The following is a 25,368-nucleotide window of genomic DNA, read 5'->3' as shown; positions in this document are numbered from 1 at the left end:
GTCTACGAATCTGAGGATCAACTGGAAGCTGGAGAAGATGGCCTTTCTGGAAGGGGTTTCTCCAGCAGTGGGAGTCAGGAAGCAGATTTCAGGCCTTTCACCATATAACAAAGGGGGCGTCAGTGCTCTTAGGTTAGTCAACACTACGACGGTCTCCTACATTAAAAGACAGCCTGGGGACTCACAGCCTGTTCTCTATTACAGGAAGCGGAGCCAATTATGTCTTGGGCTCAGAAGAATCGAGCCTAAAACTCAGCGGCGTATGTTCCCAGAGTCCAAAATGTTCTAACGGATTTTTTTTCCAGAGTCCACAACAAATGGTCTCTACATGTGGAGGTTTTCAGGTGCAGATGCCCTGATGAATGATTGGAAATGTGGTAGGACCTATGCATTTCTTCCAGTCCTGGTCAACCTCAGGTTTTCCATGAAGAATCCAAACAGAGGTTGTGGTGTTGGTGGCAGTGATGCCCTATTGGCCAATTAGGTCATGGTTCCCCTTGCTAGCACAGTTCAGCTTCTGGAACCCAGTTCACCTTCTTCTCAGGCCAGGCCTTCTGTCACTGAGTACAATTCTACATCCATGTCTAGCACGGTTGCGTCTGACGGTCTGGTTCTCGAGATTGGCTGCTCTTCCAGAGTCATCTCCGATCTCTTGAATACTAGAAGAATGAACGCAGACAAAGTTGATGGGAGTATCTGGTCAAAGTTGTTCAATACATGTCTGCTGCTAACAGATCATGTGGTGATCTAGAAGTTTTAGATATTCTAGGCTTCTTCCAGTCAGATTTAGTTCTGCTCTATCGGTCAGCTCCTTTGGAGTTCAAGTGTCAGCTTTATCAGCCTTCACAGGTGTTTTCCGGTGTAGACGTCATTCCTGTCCAACAATTCTTCAAGGAAGCAGCTAGGCTCAGACCTTGGAGTAAGCGGAGGTTTTTCCAATATAGTCTCCCTCTTGTTCTCAACTCCTCCTTGAGAATTGGAGTGGAGTGTTTTAGGGCTGTCTCTGTTAGAGGCCTTGCTGTCAAGTTCACCTTTTCCCAGTTATCACGTTGGCATCAAAAAAGCCTTAGAGATTGGTTCACTAGTCATGGAGAACTTACGTTCTTTCCAGTTGAGCGGTGCGGTTACCTATGCTTGACTCAATTCCCAAAGGTGCATCAGTCTTCGTGGGAGCCAAGAAATTGTTCTGCCAACCTTAGAGTTCTATTTTACGTGGGCAAAAGCGCGCTGTGGCTTAGTTGGTTAAAGCGCATTTCTAGTACACCGGGAATCCTGATTTGACTTCCAGCAGTGCCTTCCTTCAATTTTTAGGAATCCCTCAGATATTGTAAAGTCATATCTACAAGTTACAGCTTCCTTCAGGCTTCAGAATTCCTGTTCATTCTTTTGCCAGAAAGGACAGAGAAACGTGCCCCATCTAGGGCGATTGTGGCACGGCTTGTCGTGGATGTTGTATTTCTTTAAATGCAACTCTATGATGCATCTCTGTTGTATTCACTTCCTGTGTGGTGTTTCCTGTTCCTGCTGGTTTTTATTCAATGAACATGGCTTCTGCACAGTAATGGCTTGTACTGAACATGGCCTCTGTACAGTAATGGCTTGTGCTGTCTTTACTTACATCAAACCAAACACGGATTGCCTAGGTCATCCAACAGGCTCACAGAGCCAAGTACTTGTCTCCTTTGGAGGTAGTGTCTGCTCACTCGACCAGGAGTGGGTCTACATCTTGGGCAGCTTTACATCATGTAGCTCTGAAATAATTTGCAGGGCAGCTTCCTGGTCGTCTATGAACACGTTTTGTGTCCCATTACTTGTTGAACCAGCTGCCCTAACTTCAGTTAATTTTGGTATACAAGTACTGTCGGTTGACGGTGTTAAACTTTTTTTCTCAACATTTTTTCCCACCTGGGTGTGTACGGAGAGTTTTTTCCCCACACGCATGCTGCCATGGAGTCTGTCAGGAAAACAGAAAATTTCCTATCAAATACTTACCATAATTTTCCTTTTCTGATAGACTCCATGGCAGCAGGCGTTCCCTCCCAAATATCTGGAGTAGGCTAGTTACGAAACACGGCCGCTGGCTTGGAGCAAAGATTTATGGGAGAGGGGTCCTATAGGGGAGGAGTGGAGGCGGGGTTAACCCACACATATGCTGCCATGGAGTCTATCAGGAAAGGAAAATTACAGTAAGTATTTGATAGGAAATTTTCCATTTTTTAGCTGCCTCTCCACTAGTGTATTAGTTAGTTGGCTCCCTTTCTCAATATGGGGTAAGGATGTGACTCAAAAGAGGAAGGTTGTTCACTCATCACTATCATGAAGGAAGAATTCTCAGGTTTTCTGCCAAAAAAAAAAAAAACTCCTGTAGGCCGTGCATGCAATATTTGGGTCAAATTAGCCAGGGGATTTATAGCATCTAGACATGTGCACACTGAAATATTTCGTTTTTTGGAATTTTGTTTTCGTCTGAAAAATACATTTATTTAATTACTCCCGAAATTCGTTTTTATTTATTTTGTTTTTCGTTAAAAATTACATTCGTCCGAAAATCCAAATTACTTAAGGTCGAATCTGTCATTGAAGGCTTATGGTGTCTGTTGAATGTTCAAAAAAGATTTGACGGAGCAGCTAAACTGTACAACGCCGCAATCGTACATTTCCGGTCGAATTTTCCGCCTCCATGCTAGCTGTAGTAGAATTCTAATTTTGTATGACTAGTAATAATTATATTTATTAATTATTTTACTAGTCAACCAACATTAGAATTTTTCTATAGCCTATGGGCGGATGCATTTGACCGGAAATGTACGACTGCAGCGTCGTACAGTTTAGCTGCTCCGTCGAATCTTCTTAGAACTTTTGACAGACACCATAAGCCAAAGATTCGGCATTTGTATGTTTTTCGTTGCTTTGTCAAATCTTCGCCGTTCATGTTGAATGGTCTACTCTACCCCAACAGTCAGCCAACTTTCAAATTCGTTTCTCAATCTCCAAGTGCAATGGTGGGTGCGGCATCCGACGTTGTGTCAGATATTGATATGGCATTATAATATAGAATCTATAAAAATAAATCCCCTCCCCCCACAATACGGGCAGCCTCTGAGGCTATCACAACACTAGCAACACTAGTATCACTATCAAGTTCACAACACTAACACAATAGCAGCAGATTATTTTGAAAAAGTTAAGTTGAACTGTAGCTTGCTTCACTATTGTTCTGTTGCTGTGCTTATGCTTAATTGCTAAATAATTCAGGTTCTCTGACAAACGGACCAGCCAAGATTGACTGTCTTCTGAAATGATTTAGTGTGTGTATCTCTCTCTGCTAGCAAATCATAAGTGAAAGTAAGTTGGCTGTATGTGTGTACTTAGTTCTAGCTATTTTACTGCCCCTCCTCTTTGGTTACAATCGGCCAATAACATTCATCATCATCATCATTATTTTTATTTTACTTCCCCCACCCAATTCCAGCAGCGATCTTTTCTCTCTATGTCGAATCTTTTCTCTCTATGTAGAATAATCTTGGACTAATAGAGTTAAGGTTAGGCACATTCGACCACAGGTTCGATAGACACAGATTGTTATTGTCAGCATCATGTCGAATCTCCTATCTATATCAAACTGTTCTCGCAACAAAAACAAAAATAAAGCATTTGTTTATGTCGGATCTTTCGGTTTTTGTATTGTGCGCTTTCGTTATCGTTTGTTAAAACGGTAACGAAAATACCTGAAATTCGGAGGAAAATGCATTCGGACAAAAATGCATGCACATGTCTAATAGCATCCTTCTTTTTTTCTTTTTCTAGAAAGCACTATTTTTTGCATTCAGAGGGATATAGCTAGAACAGTTTGGAATCCAGCACTTCTAAAGAAGAGATTCTATAGCCCTTCCCAGTACTGCCTATATATTGCAGGGTTATATATCTATGGTTAGTTTCAAACAGTGAGCATATATAGAAGTAACCCAATCACAATTCTCAGTTGTAAGGCTTTGCAGCCCAGTTTTATTGGTCCAAGTGAGTAACAAAAAACAGCTTCTATGCAGGGCTATGTGCAAGACAATGAAAAATGAAAGATTCACCTCACGGGCGTGCATTCTTTCCAGTATTTTAAGAGCCCACTCTGAAAGACACTTTCTGCAGTTTAACAGGAAGCCATTTTTTAAATTAAAACCTTTTAAATTTGGGCAGCACAGTGGTGTAGTGGTTAGCACTCTTGCCTCGCAGCAATAGGGTCGCTGGTTCGAATCCCAACCATGACACTACCTGTCTGGAGTTTACATGTTCTCCCTGTGCCTGTGTGGGTTTCCTCCGGGTACTCCAGTTTCCTCACACACTCCAAAAGACATGCTGTTAGGTTTATTGGCTTCTCTCCAAAAATTTGCCCTGGTGTATGGGTGTAAGTTGGGGACCTTGGATTGCAGACCCTGTGGGTGTGGCGGAGCGCTGTGTAGATTGATGGCGCTACATGGGTACCTTAAATATATATATTAAAAAAAAATAATAATAATATAGTGGATAAGCATCTGGATGGGATGCGGGGATGGGGACAATTATGGGTGCTCACTCAGGCTGAACTGGATGGACTGGTGTCTTTATTCAACCTTACTAACTATGTAACTATGTAACCTGGGATGAACTTTCATAGTATGGTAGCAAAGAACCCATCCATTCTTTCCCTGTCCAGACTTCACAGCATTAAAAGTACAAGAATTCAGACTCCTGACAAAGGCTCTCTCCCATGCCTTTGATAAAAAAAAATGTTTTGCAGGTGGTGGTCCTTATCCTGCAGATATTTTATTTGCAGGCTGTTTTTTTCAGTGCTGTATAGGAAGATACCAGGGAAAGCAGAAGTTAGGTTTTTCCCTAGTGTGGAAGGCATACTTTCCTCAACTTATATTTTTTTTGCTACCTGTGGTTCTATGTGTATTACTTAAGAGGGTTATTATTTTTATCACTTTGGTCTTGTGTTTTACTTTTTGCATGTGGGCAGAGACCCCTGTTTTCAGAGCTATCCTAATGGTTTATGGGAGTACATAGGTAAGATGGGGATAGACTAGGTTTATTCATATGTCATTCTTAGAATAAACAGTGTACTCACTTTCTAAAGTATATGCTTTGATTGTTTAATTTGAAAATAAAATACATTAAAGACCACTGCTGTATTGTCATAGAATTTCACCTATGATTCCTTGGCTGGATGGAACATACTTGTAGACTGCTAGTTCCTTTGCAAGACTTTTGCGCAGCTCTTCAAGTTCTTTGTTCTGATGTTCTTGCAGCTGGACTGAAATTTTGATCTCTCTCCTTCTATCTTCCAGATCTTGCAGCTGTTCCTGGGTGAAGAGCAAGAGGTTGAACTCTCCATAATTAAATTCCTGACATGACACAATATACAACAGCAGATGTTTTTTTTTATTTTAAACAAACTGCCCTTAATAATTAAAATGCAGTCCTTAAAGCGGGAGTCCGGCGACCAATCTTTTTTTTTTTTTTTTTTTTTTTTTTTTAGGTCATTGAGACACTTTGCTAATCCCAAAATAATACTCACAGTTTGGGTGTAATATTTCCGCCTCTGTCTGTTTTCGTACTGAAGAATAACTTAAAAAATGTGATGCTGGCTGTTTCCATCTTGCTTGTGGGCATGTGAAGCCCACAAGCATTGATTTCCGGGATGCGGTGAATGCTGTTCATTCACAGCTTGTTCACGCGCATGATCATTGTTTCCGCACTGAATCTTGGGAAGCCTGATACTAAGCTCCCAGGAGACAGTGTGGCGCTGGGGAAAGGCAATAAACACGCCTACTCCCATGGGAGGAGAGACAGGAAGTGCCACAATAAAGTACAATATAAAGGTAATTACAGCGATAAAAAAAAAATTTGTGTGGCATTTGAACATCTATGCAATTAACTGAAGGGGGTAAGATTAAGGTAAAAATTTGAGTGGAACCCCGCTTTAAGCTTTAGTAATGTGATTGTGCCTAGGCCTGAGAGCAGCATCTTGAGAGAATGAATCTTTTGGTTCTTTACTGGAGGAAGTCTTCACTTCCTCAGTGATCATTTACTGGGACTGTTGCAAATTGTAACTTTCTGACAACTCACAAGCTAAGCGGCACTAGTAGGAGACTGATCTGTTTGGCACATGTGTACTATATCAATTTTGAGACATAACTTCCCCTCACATCTGCAAACCTTGCCCACCGACTACTTTTCTAAACATTGATCATGTATTGCTTATTGCCCTCACATCTCCTCTATATCGCCTTTATCTCAACCTTGTAGCATGTCAGGCTTTCTTTTCTTCTCATCTTCTCAATCGTCCCTCTCAGTCATCTATATACTTTTTCCTTGTCACCTTTTCCACTATAATTTTCCTCTCTCCTCACCATGCCCCATTATTCTTCCCTACTCAAAAATTATTTTCTTCTCACTCGCTTAGCAATCTTTCTCTTTCCTCATTCTTCCCTGTCGTCTTTAGGGCCATCTCTGCCAATGATCCATTTTATTTTAGTAATTTTAAGTTCTTCTTTCAAACAATCTAACTGAAGCATTTTGTGCTGTGCATACCTAGTCCTTTTTAATATTATTTCAATGACACTTTACTTCCCCTTGGTATTTCAAGTACTGATTTAAGGGTCTCCCAATAATGTATCAACCTTTGCTGGTTAAGGCACACCCAATAATGTATTAACCTTTGCTGTAAACTGCTTATTTTCCACAGCCCCTGTCTCTTTGCTTGCCAACCGACCACTGCTTGGTGCTGGTGCATGTGTGGGGGAAAGTATATGTTCAACATTGGCATTGGTGCCAGATTTAAGGATCAAGGCTGTGACCAGTGATCTGAGAACCCAATACTGTATTGATGTTAGCCAGATTGCCTTTTGGACTCTGCCTGTCCACTTCTGACTTGGCCTGGCATTATTAAAATTCTGCTGCTGCCCATACGTCTTTTCCAAAATAATAAATTGAACCAGCCATGTAGAGTGAAAGGGGAGATAAGGCATTGTCATGCCGAGTACTGTGATCTCCTTAGGAGGTAATATATATCAGTGACTGTTATACTTAACATATAAAAATTACATCTAGGTTTGTTTTACTGCATTTTAAGCCTTTGTATGCATTTTAGAACAAGTTTAGAACAAGTTAACTAGTAGCAAAATGCTGCTGCACTGAGATTTCTTTAACACATGAAAGTCAATGGCACCAATAATATAGCTCTCTGCACTCTAAATGAAAATAGGTTTATAGGTGGAACCTTTTGCTCTGGAACACTTGAAATAGACTTGGCATAAGATGTGGGTTTTGAGTACTGTTTCCCAACGCCTTGCTGAAAGAGCTATGTGAGAAGAAGATATTCTGGTCTTCCTGTGTTACTTAAACTATACCCCAGTTTTATTGCCAAGAAAAAGTAGTGAGTGGGCAGAGGGATAAAGGGTAATGCTTCAGATCTATGGCCATGACTGTGATGCTGTTCTATAAAAAGAATACTCCTTGAGTTGTAGTGTAAGAAGTGACTTCCAGCAGTAAGGGAGGAACATTTCACCACCAGCATAACCTAAACTAGACTAACATAGTGTAAAAGAAATCTGCATTAATATGTAACAACCAATTATATTTTATTCTATTGTGAGTGTGTTGTAGCATGTACTTGTGTTAAAAAGTATCCTGCTCTCTTTGCATTGCTTCCTTTTGTGAAATACCCGGTATCCTTCCAGTCTCCCTGCTTTCCTATCTCAATATAACCACGCTAGTCATCGAAGTACATACTTTCCTGCATTGCCAGTTTTCTGGCTGTGCAGGGAGAACAGCCTACCTGTCCCCATTGGCCAAGACTTGATATGCCACCCTGCATAGCTATTCACTGTCATATCAGTGTATTGCTGTTTCTCTCCCTCTGCTAACCAACCCCCCACCCGCAGTCTCCACCCCACCTCTCTAAGCCCCTTATGCAGCTTAGAACAGAGGTCATGTGATCACCAAAAAAGCTATTCCTAATTTTTTTATATACAAAATATACACAGATATTTTGCCTTGCATTTCTATTTGAAACTGAATTAATTTTTTACAAGGTAAGGGATCACGTATCCTTTATCTTATCAAACCTAAAAACCTAATTTGTCACAATTAAAAAATATATAAATTTGGCAAACCTAATGCTAAAAACATTGGTTAATCTTAACCTATAGCTAGGGCTAATGCCTAAGTTAACCTCTAACCATTAACTTCACCCTAATTGCTAACCAGAGCTCAATCTCTAAAACTCAGTCCTACCTCCTAAACCAAACTTTGACCCAAACCTCTTCCTCAGTAAAACCACAGAATCTTCCTTTAAACCCAACTTTTAAAAAGACACCAGACTCAAACTAGCCATTATCATGACAAAAATTATCACAATAATATTATCAATATCACACTGAATTTTTCTTTTGCACGAAAGTAAAACATAACAAAAACTGCATCAAATTTTTTTGTCCTGAATACAAATGATCTCCTATCATTGGACCACTTCCGAACTGCACTGGTGTCAGTAAGAGTAAACTAATACTCCCATGCCCCTAACTGCTACTTCAAAATCATGGTCCTGGATCACTTAGTCTATAATTTAAGGAGACAGAGAAGCAGGACAAGATGTCAAGTGTTAATTTGGCTGCAAAAGATTGCAGAAAGTAGTGTCAATTGCATTCTATATTCCTCCACTATTTTCAGATGCGTAATTGCTGGAATTGCCCTTTATATAAACCTCTATATAACAAGTGCTTGTTATAAGGAACATAGGGATTTTTCAAAAAAGTTCTCACATACACCTTTATGGGAAAATTGATATTATATGGCAAGATTGTGAAATTGTGATCTTTTTAGGTAGTTTATGTAACATCAATATTTTCGTTTGCATTCATACCCTATAAAGCAGTGCTTCTTCTCCCCGCTTCTTTTTCTTAAGAAGAATTTGCTCCTGTAGGTTGTATTTCTGTGCCTGCAGATAACATGCTTCCCCTTGCAGTGGTCTGATCTGTTCTCTCATTCTCAGCAATTCTTCCTGTTTATCTTTGACAGCTTGTGCTCCCCTTTCAACACGCTCCAACAGTTGTAGCAGTTTAGGTCCATACTCATCTTGCAAAGAATTGTGTTGTTCCTCAGTCAAACTTTGCAGATCTGCAGACAGTCTCCTTCTCTCTTGGATTTCATGTGAGACCCGCCTGGTGTGTGGAGCTCTAAGGCGAAGCTCTTCTCCTTCTCTTTGCTGCGTAAAGGTGTCCCGGAGTTGAGAAAGCTCCTCTGTCAAGCGGGCTGCAAGAACTTCTAGCTCTTCTCTTTCTGCTTTTCTCTGAGCTAGCTCTTGTCTGCGATTTTCAAGTTGGTATTGACATGCCACACATTCCTTGGTTACACGGAAGAGCCTACAGCGTATTCCCTTTATTTCTTCCCTTAGAGTGTCCCTCTCAAGCTCGACACGGGCACATTGTCCAAAGGCCTCCACTACTTCCTCATGTGCCCTCTGTACAGCCTCTAAAGAAGGATCCCGTAGCAAAGTGAGTTCACTTATGAGTTCATCACGTTCCCTTTCCAGTTCCTCTACAGCAGCAATACAAAACTGAAATCTTGCTCCCAAGTCTTCTAGGGATATAAATCCTCCAGTATCTGGAGAAGAGGGACTGGGCTCAGGAATCTCCCTGGAAAAGAAAAATAATAATCATTATACCTTATACTACTAAGACTGCAAAACACGCAAATCAATTCAACATCTGTGGCACACTGTCTTAGTGATTGCAGCTCATGCTATGTTTATCACAAAACAAGATATTTCTAATTGTGGGTTACCCAATGTTGGATCAAGTGGTAATGATAGCTATATGGGGAAGCATCTAGGTAAACACACCATAGGCAATTGAGAAAGCAGTTTTACATAATGAGGTACATTTATAGGCTTCACGCAGCTCAGAATTTAAATGTACGCACATTCACACATTGATTTTTTTTAAGTCAGTTATCCTTTACCAATTCCATGTAGGTGAATATCCTAAATGGACAGCATGTGACTTCACAGACTAATGTACTATCTGAGCTAAGCATTCAGGAAATTAGGTATTAGCCAAAATTATTGAACTCCATCTTGGAAGGATTTGCTGTTCAGCATAACCAGGCATGATATTTAAAAACGTTAAAAGGTTAAAAAAATAAAATAAAAATTGCAAATTATGACTTGCAGGAATATAATGCAGGCTACATCAGCCTATACATGGTGATGTGGGCAGTCTTGATGGGAAAAATAAGTTCATCATGGGGACCTGGAATGCCCTATAAGGAGCCTTCAGTCCTAACCACAAGTGCTTTATCTTTTGTCTTTTTAATTTTACCTGTATGAGTTACATCTAACAAAAAGTTCATAGATTTCATATCATGATGCAACCTTGGCCACCATACATTTATATGTTTGCAATGGGTCCCATGATCTGTCTGCTCCGATTTGGAGAGTTGTCCACCTGTCTCCTGAGTCTCCATGCAGGTTGTGGAGTGGAGACAGCTTTTTACACCTACCTGTACTGACCATCCCGAGGAAGTAGAAAATATCTTTCCAAGAAACATGTTGCATTTATTGATACCTATTTGACACTGTATATTGTAATTTGATGAAAAACTGAAAGTGGTTTCATGCAATTGCTATATTCTGAGTTACCGTAACGGTGATAAGGCAATTGTCTGTTATTGGGTCATTACAGCTATTTTATGCGTTAATGTACTGCTTTTAAATGCTTAATTTTGCAAATAAAGAATTATTTACTTTTATGAAATTGTTTTGAATCAGTGGAGTGCCTCAAAAGTTCAACAATTTTTTTCTGTTTGCAGGAACAGTGCATCGATTCCTCAGAATAGGTGGATACTGATTAATAAAACTCTAATCAATTTTAAATTTGGAAAGCCATAGACCCCTTGTGCCCAACCTAGGGACCGTTGGCACTCATTGTGCCGCACTTGGGGTCCCAGTAGCCTATGTGTTGGTGCTTACTCAGACCAGTTAAAAAAAAGTATTTTTTTAAACTCACTTTTCGTACTATCATACTTTTTTTCGTGCTGTTCATCCCTTTTTTCTTTTTTATGTGTTTTTCTTTGATCTCTTATATTTTAAGGGGGATGTTTGCAGCATAAATGTAAAAGCATCTGTAATGCTGGGTTCACATCTAAGACGGATGTGGCTCGCAGCAGGGGGTCCCTGATCTCCATTTCAGGAACGAATCAGGGCTGAATTTTTGCCTGAATTTGGCTTTGAAACAGAGCTAAAGAAGCACAGGACCCCTGTGCAAGCCGCTCAGAGAGCTGGTCACAATCTCCTGTCATGCGAATTGGATTGTAACCCAGCCTAAAGAAAATGTAATAATAGTTCCATGTAATGTCTCTCCACTCCATGACTGGCTCCTGAAGTATATTCTCAGTTTCCAGCAACTCCTATAGCATGCTGTTATTCAGGTTTTAGAGCAACATATGCTCCCATTCAGATTACAAATTTTTCAAGGAAGGCCTTGCATATTTCAGCAGGAAAATACTAACTGCATACTGCATCTATGACAACAGCATGGCTTCATAGTAGAAGAGTCCGGGTGCTTAACTGGCCAGCCTGCAGTCCAGACCTTTTACTAAGTGAAAATATTTGTTGCATCTTGAAACAAAAAACACGACAAAGAACACCCAGGATGCTGACCAGTTAGAATCCTATATCAGACAAGAATGGAACACCATTCCTCTCCCAAAATTCCAAAAACTGACTCCTCAGTTCCCAGACTTTTACAGAGTGTTGTTAAAAGATGAGGGGACACTACACTGTGATAAACATGGCCCCAAATATTTTGAGATGTGTTGCTGCCATAAATTTCAAGATTACCTTATTTTTTCTGAAAATGGTATATTTTCTCAGTTTAAAGATTTGATATGTTTGCTATTTTCTATTGTGAATATAATATGGGTTTATGAGATTTGCAAAGCATTGCATTCTGTTTTTATGTAGATTTTACACAGCATCCCAACTTTTTTGGAATTGAGATTGTATAGTGATATTTGTTTGATAAGGATGATGTAATTTAAGATAAATGTACCAAAGGATTATTGCATAACTGTGCAAATTACAGACTTTGTATGCTACTGGAAACTTTTCATGTAAAGTTTCCAACAAAGTCAGATTTTATACCACTATAGATACAGAGGAGATTATTTATTAAAGGCAAATCCACTTTGCACTACAAGTGCACTGAAAGTTCATTTGGAAGTGCAGTCATTGTAGATCTGAGGGGGACATGTAAGGAAAATAAAAAAAACAGCACTGTAGCTTGCACATGATTGGATGATAAAATCACCAGAGCTTCCCCTCATTTCAGATCTTCCCCTCAGATCGACAGCACCTGCACTTCCAAATGCACTATAAGTGCACTTGCAGTGCAAAGTGGACTTGCCTTTAGTAAATCAACGCCAGAGAGTTGGATTACCTGTTTATATTCTTAGAGCTAGGAATCTAACAAATGGAGCTTAGTGATTGGAGGTGATAACAGTAATGACTATTAGTGAAATTGATGGTTTCTTCACCATCCAGTCACAAGACCTGAATTAGAAAACTGGTTGTATATTCTGTAATAATTTTTTGGCTGATAAGGCAGTTTACTGTAGCTTTTTTAAACATTTGGCTGTGTGCCTAAAATTCTACTTTAATGCAATAGCTCTGCTATAACATTTCATATTCAAGAGGAAGAGGACGTTTATCTCTGTATTTCCAGTTCATGCATATATGGTTAGAACAATGCATTGCAATTAGGCTTTATTATATTATTCATTATAATAAAATGGGCTTTTCTCATCCAGGGTTCATTGAAACTATAGGGTTCCTCCAGAGATTACTGGGTGTTCGTTGGGCAGTGTGCAGTGGCAGAATGACCTCTCACCCGATGGTATTTGCATAGTTCCAAGGCTGACATCCCTCAGTAGAGCCAACAGCATGGGTCTAGTGCCGTGTTTTCTTTTTTATTAATCTACGACCATCAATGTAAAGCGGTGCTTCTCTCACTGGACATTAATGTAAGTGGGCCCTTTTCCACCGACCATGAATGTAAGGGAGTCCTTCTCCACTGCGACAAAGTACCCCGAATTAGTGGGTCCTACTCTAGTAATAGAATGGAAGATCCTTTGTCTCTATTACAATATACAAAAACATATTTGGGGGGCACACCCCACAATGCGTTTAATTGCAAGATGGTGCTGCTATAAGATCTTATTTAGTGGCCACCAGTGCATAGGATGTATCCCCTTCAGTTCTCCCACATAGAGGAGTTCAGCTCCCATGGTTGAGACAAAGGATCTTCCATTCTATTAACTAGCCTTGCAGGAAACGTCATTCTTGTATGTGTGCGCTGTAATATATTTTGTACTCCAGTTTTGACTTTCTACAATTTTTACTTTTCTGGACATTATTATTATTTGTTTATTTTAAATTTCATGATATTACTGAAAATAATTTTAATATGAAGTTGGGGCATTAAAAAATCATCAGCTCTGGATGTAAAATATGTCGGGGACCTCTTTGGTAAAAAGGTTAAAAGGCTTTCTGTCTAATTTAAAGTGGTAATAAACCCAAAAACAAAAATATTTTATATTGCAGCTAACATATTCTTAGATGTGGTGGCTGTATTAGTGTTTTTTCTTTTATTTTTATCTGTTGATCCAGCCAGTACGTCTAAACAGTTAGAGAGTTGAGACAAACTATTTAAAATCTAACCCTACCGTCTCCCCAGATTGATAATTCTGTTGTCCAAAGGTGTTTCCATTGTTCCTCCTTCCAGAGTAGGGGACCCTAATGCCGCGTACACACGTACGCCGTCAGCGTCCGTTGGACTTTTGTAGACGAAAAGTCCGACCGTGTGTACGCGGCATAAGACATGAAGTGTGTTACTGGCTGGATCACCAGGTGGAAAAATACGATACAAAAAAAGCCTGAAAAAGAACACTAATGCAGCCACCACATTTGAAGAGAAAGTAAACTCCCATCTTTGAATTTTACCTATAGGTAAGCCTATAATAAGGCTTACCTATAGGTAGTGTAAATATCTCCTAAATGTGCACAGTTTAGGAGATATTTACTGTACATGCAGCCAGTTACATCACTGGCGCCCTGTGCCATGACTGGTGGTACCCGTGCGCATGCGTGGGAGTGATGTCATTGCGGCTCCGGCCAGTCATAGAGCCAGAGTCCGCGAACCCAGAAGCAAGACAGGTGAAGATGGAAGCTGTCTCCAGCGATGCAATGTCAAGGCTTCGTTTTCAGGTAAGTTTTACATAATGTGTTAGTATGCAATGCGCATTATGCCTCTGCCTTACAGGTAAGAAAAAAAAATGTCCAGCGGTTTACAACTGCTTTTAGAATTGGTAAGCTGCAATATATAAAATGTTTGCTTTTGGGATTAATACAACTTTAAGAACTGTTTATAGAGATAATTATATAAAAGTTTAAAGCATATGTAAAATAAATCACCAAACTCATATAATCTTTAACACGGTAATGTCATTTCAAAAGTAATTTTCAACCTTTTCAAATCTGCAGCTTTTATTAAAATAATATCTGGTGTTAAAGTTCCCCATTTAGAAACTTTATCCTATACGTTCTCTCCCAGTTGTTACGTGTTGTCACGCTGTCACATGCTCTCCAGATGGAGACAACGAGCCCGCAAGCTGATGCACATTTCATAGGCCTGGTGCACCATTGTCACCATCAAGAAAACCGACCCTGAGAAATGTCATGCAGTCACCACTGGATTGCATGCATGTAGGCAGCAAGTGGTTGCAAAAAAAAGGCTGCAGGAGATCAGATGCAACCAAGGAGGAAAAAAAGTAAAGGTATAATACAGTGCTTTAGCAAGCAGAATGTCATATAGTGTTACGTGTGCTTTAAAAAAAGGTAACAAAAAATCCTTGCAAGGCCATTTTTGCTATCAGTTGAATACCACTGCCCTGAATAACTGTTATAAATATCTACATACAGACAAGCTGCCACCCCTGTTTCAAGTATTCATCTGCTTTGCTTGTCTATTATTCTAGCCATCTGCACAAGCTTTAAATATCGTGTCGTGTAAGAGTGCCTCAGATTTTTTTAAGCATCTGCTATATTCATTTTCATAAATTGTTTTCCTGCTGGAATATATATTATAAAAAGTCAGCTTTTGTTGTAAATACTTATTCTTCAGTAATTTGATAGGTAAACTGTTTCGTCCTCCTTGTAGTCAATGCTCTTAGCTGAGCCTGATGACTCCCATCAGTGTGATCCCTGTGTCTGCACCCCGATAGGGTTAATTGCTGTGAAAAATGACTGCAGACAACTAGCAGAATATATGCCTGCGGATCTTCATTCATTGTCTCTGGTGGTCTGTGAAGTGTCAGCAACCTGTTTGATCATCATTGAGAAGATCCAGAGTGGGAAAAGTATAATTGTTAGGATACTAAAAGCCTCAAGCTGCTATATTTTTGAAGATAAACACTTAATATCACATGCTTACTGTATTCTAAATGATATATGTATAACAGGTTAGTTGTTTCTATGTGCTGCAATAATATACAGAAAAAAGTCTCCCAGTCTAGTGACTGTTTCATGCCTGTTCTTCCCCCCTCCTCTAGTCCTGCGCTGGCGTTTCATGCCCCAATGTTCCATACTCTACTTGCTGCAACCTATGAACATTACTTTTCCCATGCTGCTACCACATGTGGTACTTAACTTTCTTTTTTATGACATGCAATTGCACCTCGCTTATTGCAGAATCTTACCTCCCTCCTTGGGAGTTTTCTCCTTCCTCCTCTGTACTGGACATATCATCTGCACAAACTGACTCGCCTGTTAATAATAACGGTACGAAGAGGCTGTGAGCGAAGTCTCCCCACCCTCACAGACTGAATAAGTCTGCCACGTTATGATTCACATGCAGCACACAAACTTGGGCCTCTTGTGCCTAGCTGGGCACGCCTGAGATGACACTGCAGCTCTGTCCCTGGCAGAACTAAAGATTGCCATGGGTTAATTTGTGCACTGCCAACAAAACTGGGATTGGCTAATCTAATGGGTCTGTCAGCAGCGCCAAGTATGCTCAGTCAGGCCCAGAGAAGTGCCTGTTGTTGCATTTGCCAACTGCAATCTCTTCTAACATAAATAGAATATACACTATGCTTTATTGTAACAGTTTTCTAAGCAATTTACACTTAAATTGTTATCATGTTATAGTTCATATAGTGAAAGCTGAATGACAGCACCATAACTCAGCACCGGACGTGCATCTTTCTCAAGGTACTTTATTTAGGGCCTGCAGGATTCTGCGCTAAAAAAGTGAACGTCTCTGCATGGGCACACAGAAAACAGTTGTTTTCTAGGGGCCCTGTTCACACCAAAACCATATCTCTCAACTTTATGAAATGATAAAAAGGGACACCTTTTATGTAGTATGAAGGCAAAGGACATCTCCCTGCCATGGTCCCGGTTACATAAACCACAAAGATCTAATATGCAGAACATGACTGGCTATACCACACAAGTGCTTTTTTTTACCTTTGTTTTTCCTTTATATTAACTTTTCAAATAACAAATGCAGTAATATAAAGGTTGAATAAAAAGTTAAGTGCAGCATAACACTTTTGGTATTAAAATAGTCAATTTTGTATAAAGATGTCCACATCAGACCAAAAAGAGGGCTGCATAAAGGGACAGAGAGATCTGGTCCCAAATGGCAAATGGTGAAACCCTTTGAACACTAGCCTTGCCCACTTAAAGACCAGGCCTATTTTTTACACTTGGTGTTCACAAGTTAATTTTTTTTTTCTGCTAGAAAATTACTTAGCACCCCAAACATTATATATATTTTTTCAGACACCCTAGAGAATAAAATGGCAGTCTTTGAAATACTTTATTTCACACCGTATTTGCGCAGTGTTCTTGCAAACAAAATTGTTTTGGAAAAAATACACTTTTTTGAATTAAAAAAAAAAAAAGAAGAAGAAAACATTAAAGTTAGCCCAATTTTTTTAATATTGTGAAAGATAATGTTACGCCGAGTAAATTGATACATTTCATGCTACAAAATTGCGCCCGCTCGTGAAATGGCGACAAACCTTGACACTTAAAAATCTCCATATGCGAAGTTTAAAAATTTCTACCAGTTTTGCGTTATTGAGTAGGTCTTTTGCTAGAATTATTGCTCTCGCTCTAACGATCGGGGCGATACCTCACATGTGTGGTTTGACACCGTTTACATATGCGGGCGCAACTTACGTATGCGTTCGCTTCTGTGCGCGAGCACGGCGGGACGAGGTTCTTCAAAATTTTTTTTCTTATTTATGTACTTTTTATTTTTTATTTTTACACTGTCCCTCCGAAAAAGATGACCGGTACGTGGCAGGAGGGGGTGGGCACCCCTTCCGCCACCGATAAAAGTGATCTCGCTGAGAATCCGCCACAGAGACCACTTTTAGCTATCTGCTGCCATAACAATGGTATTTAAGTACTGAAGTATATCGACGGTGGGCGGTCCGGAAGTGGTTAAAGTGGTTCTAAAGTCTAATGCCCTGTACACACGGTTGGATTTTCCGACGGAAAAAGTGCGATCGGATTGTGTTGTCGGAAATTCCGATCGCGTGTGGGCTCCATCGTACTTTTTCCGTCGGAATTTCTGACAAAGTTTGAGAGCAGGCTATAAAGTTTTCCAACAAAATCCGATCGGTTAAATTCCGATCGCGTGTACAAAAATCTGACGCACAAAGTGCCACGCACACTCCATTTATAGTCCTGACGTACGTGTTTTACGTCACCGCGTTCAGAACGATCGGATTTTCCGACAACTTTGTGCGACCGTGTGTATGTAAGACAAGTTTGAACCAACATCTGTCGGAAAAAATCCATGGATTTTGTTGTCGGAATGTCCGATCAATGTCCAATCGTGTGTACAGGGCATAAGTCTTTTTGCCTTAGGGTAAAGAGCATCTCACTACCTGTTTGTGCCCTCCACCCCCAAAACACTTACCTGTCTCCTCCACTGATCTAACACTGTTCTGTCTGTCCTCGCCTTTCTTCCTCTTCTCACAGATGACACAGGCAGCAGTGGGAGCCATAAGGTTCTGCTGCTGTCAGTCAAATCCTATGAGGAATGTGCAGGGGCAGAGCCAAGCCACACTGTGTGTGTCTATAAATGCACACAGCCTGGCTCAGGAGTGCGCCTGCTTTTTCTTTCGGAGATCGCAGGCGGGTGACTCCAGAAGAGAGGGCACAGAGCAGGTATATAACTTTTTTTTTTAATTTTAAATTAGAAAAAAAATGTATTGCCTAGAATCACTTTAACAGACCAACGTGGCCACACAATAGCTATAGAAGTTCACTTTCAACCAAGAAGCTATGAACATGAGCAGATCATGTAGGCTCGCTGCTGTTGGGCTTTTTTCATGTACGTTGAGTTATTATAAAACTGTCACCCAGTCCTGCTGATTTCAGAAGGAGACATGCCTGCAGGGCCAGACTAAGGCTGATGTCACACAAGTTGCTGCCAGTGTCAGCATCGCAAAGAGGCCACTTGACAGTCTCTATGGAATTGCCCCCTTACTAGTTGGACCACTGAGATGTCACTCCCTCATTGCCCTCACACTAGTGAGGGAGATTTAGCAGCATTCAGGGCCAAGAAGTGAGAGATTCCACAGGAGTAGAAGGAATGTCGCTGGCAATATTTGCAATTTGCGCATGTCACATCAGCCTAAGGGCAAGGTACCCAATGTCACCTTTTAGCCCAACAATGCAGATTACTATTTATATTTACAATTATCTGAAATATATGGAATTTAAAATGTGTCAGGTTTACACATTAAATACCCACAGTTTTTTTTTTTTTTTTTTTTTTTTTTTATGTTTAAAAAACGTAAACCCGGTCAGACACTTTAGATGGTGGATGGACCATTTATTTGGGTTGAATCTGTATTTGCATGAGTTAACACCCTGACCTCTGTTACTTGTTATTAAAAAAATAAAAATAAAAATCACCTGTGCATAATAAATGATATGCAAGCGCAGGGTACAGGCATAGGATGGCCCAATGTAGTTCCTCAAATTGACCACTAGATGTCGCCATAGTTAAAGTCAGGAAGACTGTAGTGAAAGTAGTGTAGTTACTAGCCCCCAGAGTAGTGAATGGGGTGTACCATAGATAAGGAGGTGGTGTCAGCCCTGATCCTGCCAGGGTAGGTCATCCTGGGTTGGAGTGCTCTGTATGTATAGTCTTGTGGGAATCGGCCTGGGGCATTAGTCAGGGGAAGCGTGGCTAGAATCAAGGCATGACAAAGCTGTCATGTTTGAAGCTCTAGCTTCTGGGAACTTCCCCTTAGGAGGGAGGCAGGGTTTGGAGAGGTGCAGGACTTTTGGGACTGCTCATATCCCCTTTGTATGGTATGCAGCACTATGTTAAACCCCTTAGAAGGTATGGGTTCCTCAACTCCGCCCTCTGGTTGTTAAAGCTGTATTTATTGTTTGCAACTCAAGGACTGAACGAATATAAATATGTAAATTAACTGGTTTAGTAAATAGTTATAGGACATTCTATTGTCTTGACTTTTACTTATCCTAACCTCTAGATGGGTACATCCTTTTTAGATAAACATGAGCCGGGTGAAGCTGATATTGAAATCCTCTGTCATAAGGCTTGCGGACGGTAAGGAACAAACTACTGGTGGTGCTGGTTAGGCCAGGGCAGGGACATCTTGTTCCTTCTGCATTGGTGCCGGGAGGAGGATCCCATGCCCATAATGCCTGGAGGAGTCTAAGTTAGACAACCTATGTCGGACAGGAATAGGTTAAAGCGTTCATGTGCAGAAATTAACTTGTTTCAGGTGATCCTTTTGGTCAGAGTAAGTCCCCTTACAAAAGACCTCCACTAAATACAGTTTGTTTTGTGTATGTGGGCATTTGAGGTCAGGATAAAATTAGGTTGATGTTTGCTTAAGTGTACACTGTTTCAAAAGATCTAATTTAAAAATCAAACACTGCAACCTATATCCAGAAAAGACTCACGTAAATGGGCTTTGTTTCTGAAATCAAATACAGTACATACAGCTGAGTAGCATTTAACCTGCCATTCCCAGTGTAAGTGTAAATGCATTTGATATGCTTTTTCTTGTGACTGAAGAACCTTTAAAGCGGTAGGAACTAATTTCAATAGGGCTGGCTGCATCTAAAGAATTATAAATCAAAGCAGATCAAATGCAGCCTTGAGAACAGTCATCCATACTATATAAGTAAAGTAAATGGAAACCTTCATACTTGTAATTAAATCCTGCTTTATATGCAGAAAAACAAAGTCCATCTACTGTACACTAGACATGTGCACCGTCAATAAATTTGTTTTGTTTCGTTCCGTTTCGTATTAGGATTAATTCGTAATTCGTGTCCAAAATTTAGTACAAAATACGAATTTTCGTTAACTTTTCGTAACAATTACGAATATTCGTTATGATGAATTTATCATTATGGGGCGCTCCCACCATCCCTGTGCTGTGCTGACTTCCTGGGTTTTTAACTTTTAGGTTCGTTAACTTATCATAACAATTACGAATGTTCGTTAGGAATTTGGATCCGAAATTCGTAAACTAAATTTCGTATTTCATACAACATTCGGAAGCATAGCAATTCGTATTTCGGATCCTCCCGAATGTACGAATTTACGGAAATTCGTACGAATTTTCGATTAACACAGAGAAACCCTGAAATAACTTTATGGTTTTAGGGAATCCTTGCTAATAATTACTATAGCTATAGGTTCATGGGACAAAAATGTAGTGGTCAATGGGAAGAATGCTCCTTACATTTGTGATCAGTAGAGATAAGCTCCCGATTGAGTCCAAACACAGGTTCAGACAGAATTTTTCTTGTTTGGGCATTCATTTATACACTGAACTTTTATGCCGCGTACACACGGTCTGACTTTTCGTCTACAAAAGTCCAACGGACGCCGACGGACTAAAGCTGGCTGGTAATCCGTTCGTGTGTGGGCTTCTCCGGACTTTCAGCAGACTTTTTCAGCCTCAAATCCGACGGACTTTAGATTTGAAACATGCTTCAAATCTTTACGTCGTAACTACGACGGACCCCGAAATCCGCTCGTCTGTGTGCTAGTCCGACGGACAAAAACCCATGCTAGGGCAGCTATTGGCTACTGGCTATGAACTTCCTTATTTTAGTCCGGTGTACGTCATCACGTACGAATCCGTCGGACTTTTGTGTGGTCGTGTGTAGGCAAGTCCGTTCGTTAGAAAGTCTGCTGCAAGTCCGCCGAAAGTCCGCCGGAAGTCTGTCGGACAGGCTGTCGGACTTTTGTAGACGAAAAGTCCGACCGTGTGTACGCGGCATTAGTCTGTTTGAGGGGAGGCAAACACCATATACAGTAGTGTTTTTTCTACCACTACTATATATTGCTGGCCAGGAATCCCCGGGAATATACTGTAAATCAAGGGGCAGGAATAATGACTGCCATCATTACCCAAATATGGTCATATTTAGTCAGTAACGTCAGCCAATATCCCCACCCCTTTACTTACATTGCAGATGCATGCGATAGTCGGTGATGGATCTACAACAAAGGATGTTTTTTTTCTTTTATTAAATAAAGGACTTGTTAAAAATTGTGTTTTTATTTATTATTTACAATTTTTTGTGCACCCCTTACTCATTACTCATCCACGTAGAGGGTTACAGTATCTGGAGACCTCCTCTCACATCCCCACTCTTTCTTGGCCAGCCTGGCTCCATGCTTGGAAAAGGGTCTGTTAAAGATTGGGGGGGGGGGGTACACTCTTTTTCTTGTTTTTTGACCCTTATGCCCCGTACACACGGTCGGATTTTCCGATGGAAAATGTCCGATCGGAGTGTGTTGTCGGAAATTCCGACCGTGTGTGGGCTCCATCGGACATTTTCCATCGGATTTTCCGACACACAAAGTTTGAGAGCAGGCTATAAAATTTTCCGACAACAAAATCCATTGTCGGAAATTCCTATCGTGTGTACACAAATCCGACGGACAAAGTGCCACGCATGCTCAGAATAAATAAAGAGATGAAAGCTATTGGCCACTGCCCCGTTTATAGTCCCGACGTACGTGTTTTACGTCACCGTGTTTAGAACGATCTGATTTTCCGACAACTTTGTGTGACCGTGTGTATGCAAGACAAGTTTGAGCCAACATCCGTCGGAAAAAATCCATGGATTTTGTTGTCGGAATGTCCGAACAAAGTCCAACCGTGTGTACGGGGCATTAAAATCATCAAGGATAAGGGTCTGGTATGTATTTTTAGGAGGAACTCCACACCATTTTCTTTTGTGTGGGATAAGGGTATTCTATAGATGAAGGGAATCCCCAGCCACTTTGTGTACTTTTATACTGAACTGCAAGCTGTAATTTACTGGGAATTTAACCCCTTCCCGCCGACGGTACGCATATATGCTGCCTCACGGAAGTTGGTCTCTTTTCATGAGGTCGCATATATGCATATCTCTCTTTGTGCTGGGAACTCATCACACAGGACAATCCCAGCACAGAGACCGTGCTCTCACCGACCAGGCTCTCTTAGCCGCTGATTGGCTATCACAGTGATCAGTCACTGTTAGCCTGCCCCTGTGTTTACTTCCTCTTCTGAATGGAGAGGAAGATACGTTGTATCTTTATCTCCTAGAAGGAGATGAAGCTGCAAATAAAAAAAGTGCGTAAAAAAAATAAAGAAAGAAAAAAAAAGTCAACATTTGCCAGGGTTAGTGTTAGAGTCACGGTCAACATATTTTGGGTAGAATAAAAAAAAAATTTAATTAGTATTAGTATCAGTGTGTTTAAGGCAGGATAAAAAAAAAAAAAAATGCAAAATGCGCACCATTGTTTCTGGGCCCTACTATGGGTACAAACAACAACTAACATACTCGTATGTGGTATCACTGCGATTGTCAGGAGCAGGAAAAATTGTTTTGGGTTGTTCTATGGTGGTAAATTATGGTAATAGCAAGAAATATACAGCTAAATTTTGGGCCAGTTTTCCATTGTTAATTAAAATGAAGGAGATAATTGTTACCATATACCACCAAATGAAAGCCCAGTTTGTCCTAAAAAAAAAGAAAAAGGTATTTAGCAGGTGCCACCCAATTGCTGCAGCCTGAGGCTTACATTAACACAGCCAAGCTAACAGAAGTTCTTCTGTTGGGGAGAAAAGCACCTGTCATGTCTGCAGGGGATTTCTTCCCCCCTCCTTCTTCCTGTCTCACTGACTGACTGATTCTAATGTAATGTGGGCTGACTCACACAGAGCTTTTCACTCTGCAGCCTCCCCTGTGTCCCTATTGGCAGGAAGAAAAAGCCAATTAAAGGAGCAGTCACAGGAGCCAATCAGACGGACTTTAACAAGCTGCAGGAAGCAGCTGCAAAGGAGTCTGGAATATGAAGTTCCAGCACAAAGCAGCCCCATACCCTTGTATAGTGACAGGTACTACCAAAACCAGCATGCCCTACTGGCAAGAAAGTAAAGACTCGGTTTTAATTTCCTGAGGGGATTCTCAGTCAGCAAGAGGCTGCGAAAGAGATCAGACCTGAGGGAGAGATTCTGTCTCTCAGATGATCTCCCTGCGAGATCCAGGCCTCCATCGCCAGTCAGGACATCCAGAGAGAGGGGGATCCCAGGTGCACATTGAGGCGCACTTGCAACGACAGTGAAGCAATCGAGTATCGGGTCGCCAGGAGAGCCTGCCTGTTCAAGGATGTTCGCTTAGGCCTTGACCACAGGATCTGGGTGAGGGGGCTTTTGCCCATTTGCAGGAAACAGGGACACTGCACCACAGAAGGAGTTAATTGAATACTGTATATAGACATCATTGCTGGTAGTCATCTTGCTGACACTTGTAGTGCCACAGGGATAAAGGATAAGGCCATCCATTTCTGGGGACACTGTATACAGACATCATTGTCCTTTCACCTTGCTGAGAAAGATCCTGCCTGCCTCACTTTATAATCTGGGCCAGTTGTGTTGTTTGGCCCTGCTAACCAGGGGTTTAAGTGCACCAAAGAAAGTGGCTAGCTGAAGACACAAAGTGTTATCTTTTCTTCAAAAGGACTGGAGCTACTAGTGCCATATGAATCCACACACACATATTCAGGGCTCTGCATATGCATTGGGTGTGTGTGGGACAGCTTATCTAGGAGGTTAAGCCATTGCATGTTGATTTGAATAAAGTATTTAAAGTTGGGCCTGTGGTGTCAGAGGACAGGAGAGAGAGAGGCCTGACACAAAGAGGGGTTAATTTCTCTGCTCTCCTCCTGCCTGAACTCATAGAGCCAACCTGAGTAAAGGTAAACAATCAGATTTAAAGTGTCATATTGTGCTTTGTTTGCCATTTAAGCATGCCTCTGCTCTTGGGGACATTCTCTGGTTTGGAATCCCCTGAAAGCAGCTTGATTATAGGATTGAGAGCTACAGTGGGGGCGGAAAGTATTCAGACCCCCTTAAATTTTTCACTCTTTGTTATATTGCAGCCATTTGCTAAAATCAGTTCATTTTTTTCCTCATTAATGTACCCACAGCACCTCATATTGACAGAAAAACACAGAATTGTTGACATTTTTGCAGATTTATTAAAAAAGAAAAACTGAAATATCACATGGTACTAAATATTCAGACCCTTTGCTCAGTATTTAATAGAAGCACCCTTTTGATCTAATACAGCCATGAGTCTTTTGGGGAAAGATGCAACAAGTTTTTCACACCTGGATTTGGGGATCTTCTGCCATTCCTCCTTGCAGATCCTCTCCAGTTCTGTCAGGTTGCATGGTAAACGTTGGTGGACAGCCATTTTTAGGTCTCTCCAGAGATGCTCAATTGGGTTTAAGTCAGGGCTCTGACTGGGCCATTCAAGAACAGTCACGGAGTTGTTGTGAAGCCACTCCTTCGTTATTTTAGCTGTGTGCTTAGGGTCATTGTCTTGTTGGAAGGTAAACCTTCGGCCCAGTCTGAGGTCCTGAGCACTCTGGAGAAGGTTTTCGTCCAGGATATCCCTGTACTTGGCCGCATTCATCTTTCCCTCGATTGCAACCAATCGTCCTGTCCCTGCAGATGAGAAAACACCACCACAGCATGATGCTGCCACCACCATGCTTCACTGTTGGGACTGTATTGGACAGGTGATGAGCAGTGCCTGGTTTTCTCCACACATACCGCTTAGAATTAAGGCCAAAAAGTTCTATCTTGGTCTCATCAGACCAGAGAATCTTATTTCCTACCATCTTGGAGTCCTTCAGGTTTTTTTTTAGCAAACTCCATGCAGGCTTTCATGTGTCTTGCACTGAGGAGAGGCTT

At 40.9% G+C, this 25,368-nt stretch overlaps 1 protein-coding gene across 3 annotated transcripts in view; it reads right to left on the bottom strand.

The window, feature by feature from the left end:
- SYNC (syncoilin, intermediate filament protein) overlaps positions 1-16,036 on the bottom strand; it is a 40,912-nt gene extending 24,876 nt beyond the window's left edge. Inside the window, exons 1-3 of one of the 3 annotated variants that reach the window (XM_073615352.1) lie at positions 15,790-16,036; positions 8,900-9,671; positions 5,212-5,336 (exon numbers count right to left, since the gene is read on the bottom strand). In XM_073615352.1, coding sequence (XP_073471453.1) covers positions 5,212-5,336; positions 8,900-9,671; positions 15,790-15,833 — 941 coding nt within the window. In that variant the 5' untranslated portion in view covers positions 15,834-16,036. Of the gene's footprint in view, positions 1-5,182; positions 5,337-8,899; positions 9,672-15,789 lie in introns of all 3 variants that reach the window. The other 2 variants (XM_073615350.1, XM_073615351.1) reach the window with 2 other exon arrangements.
- Positions 16,037-25,368: the final 9,332 nt, after the last annotated feature.

This window comes from Aquarana catesbeiana, linkage group LG02, assembly GCF_042186555.1.
Source record: "Aquarana catesbeiana isolate 2022-GZ linkage group LG02, ASM4218655v1, whole genome shotgun sequence".
NCBI lineage: Eukaryota > Metazoa > Chordata > Amphibia > Anura > Ranidae > Aquarana > Aquarana catesbeiana.
This window is presented reverse-complemented; position numbering and strand designations above follow the sequence as displayed.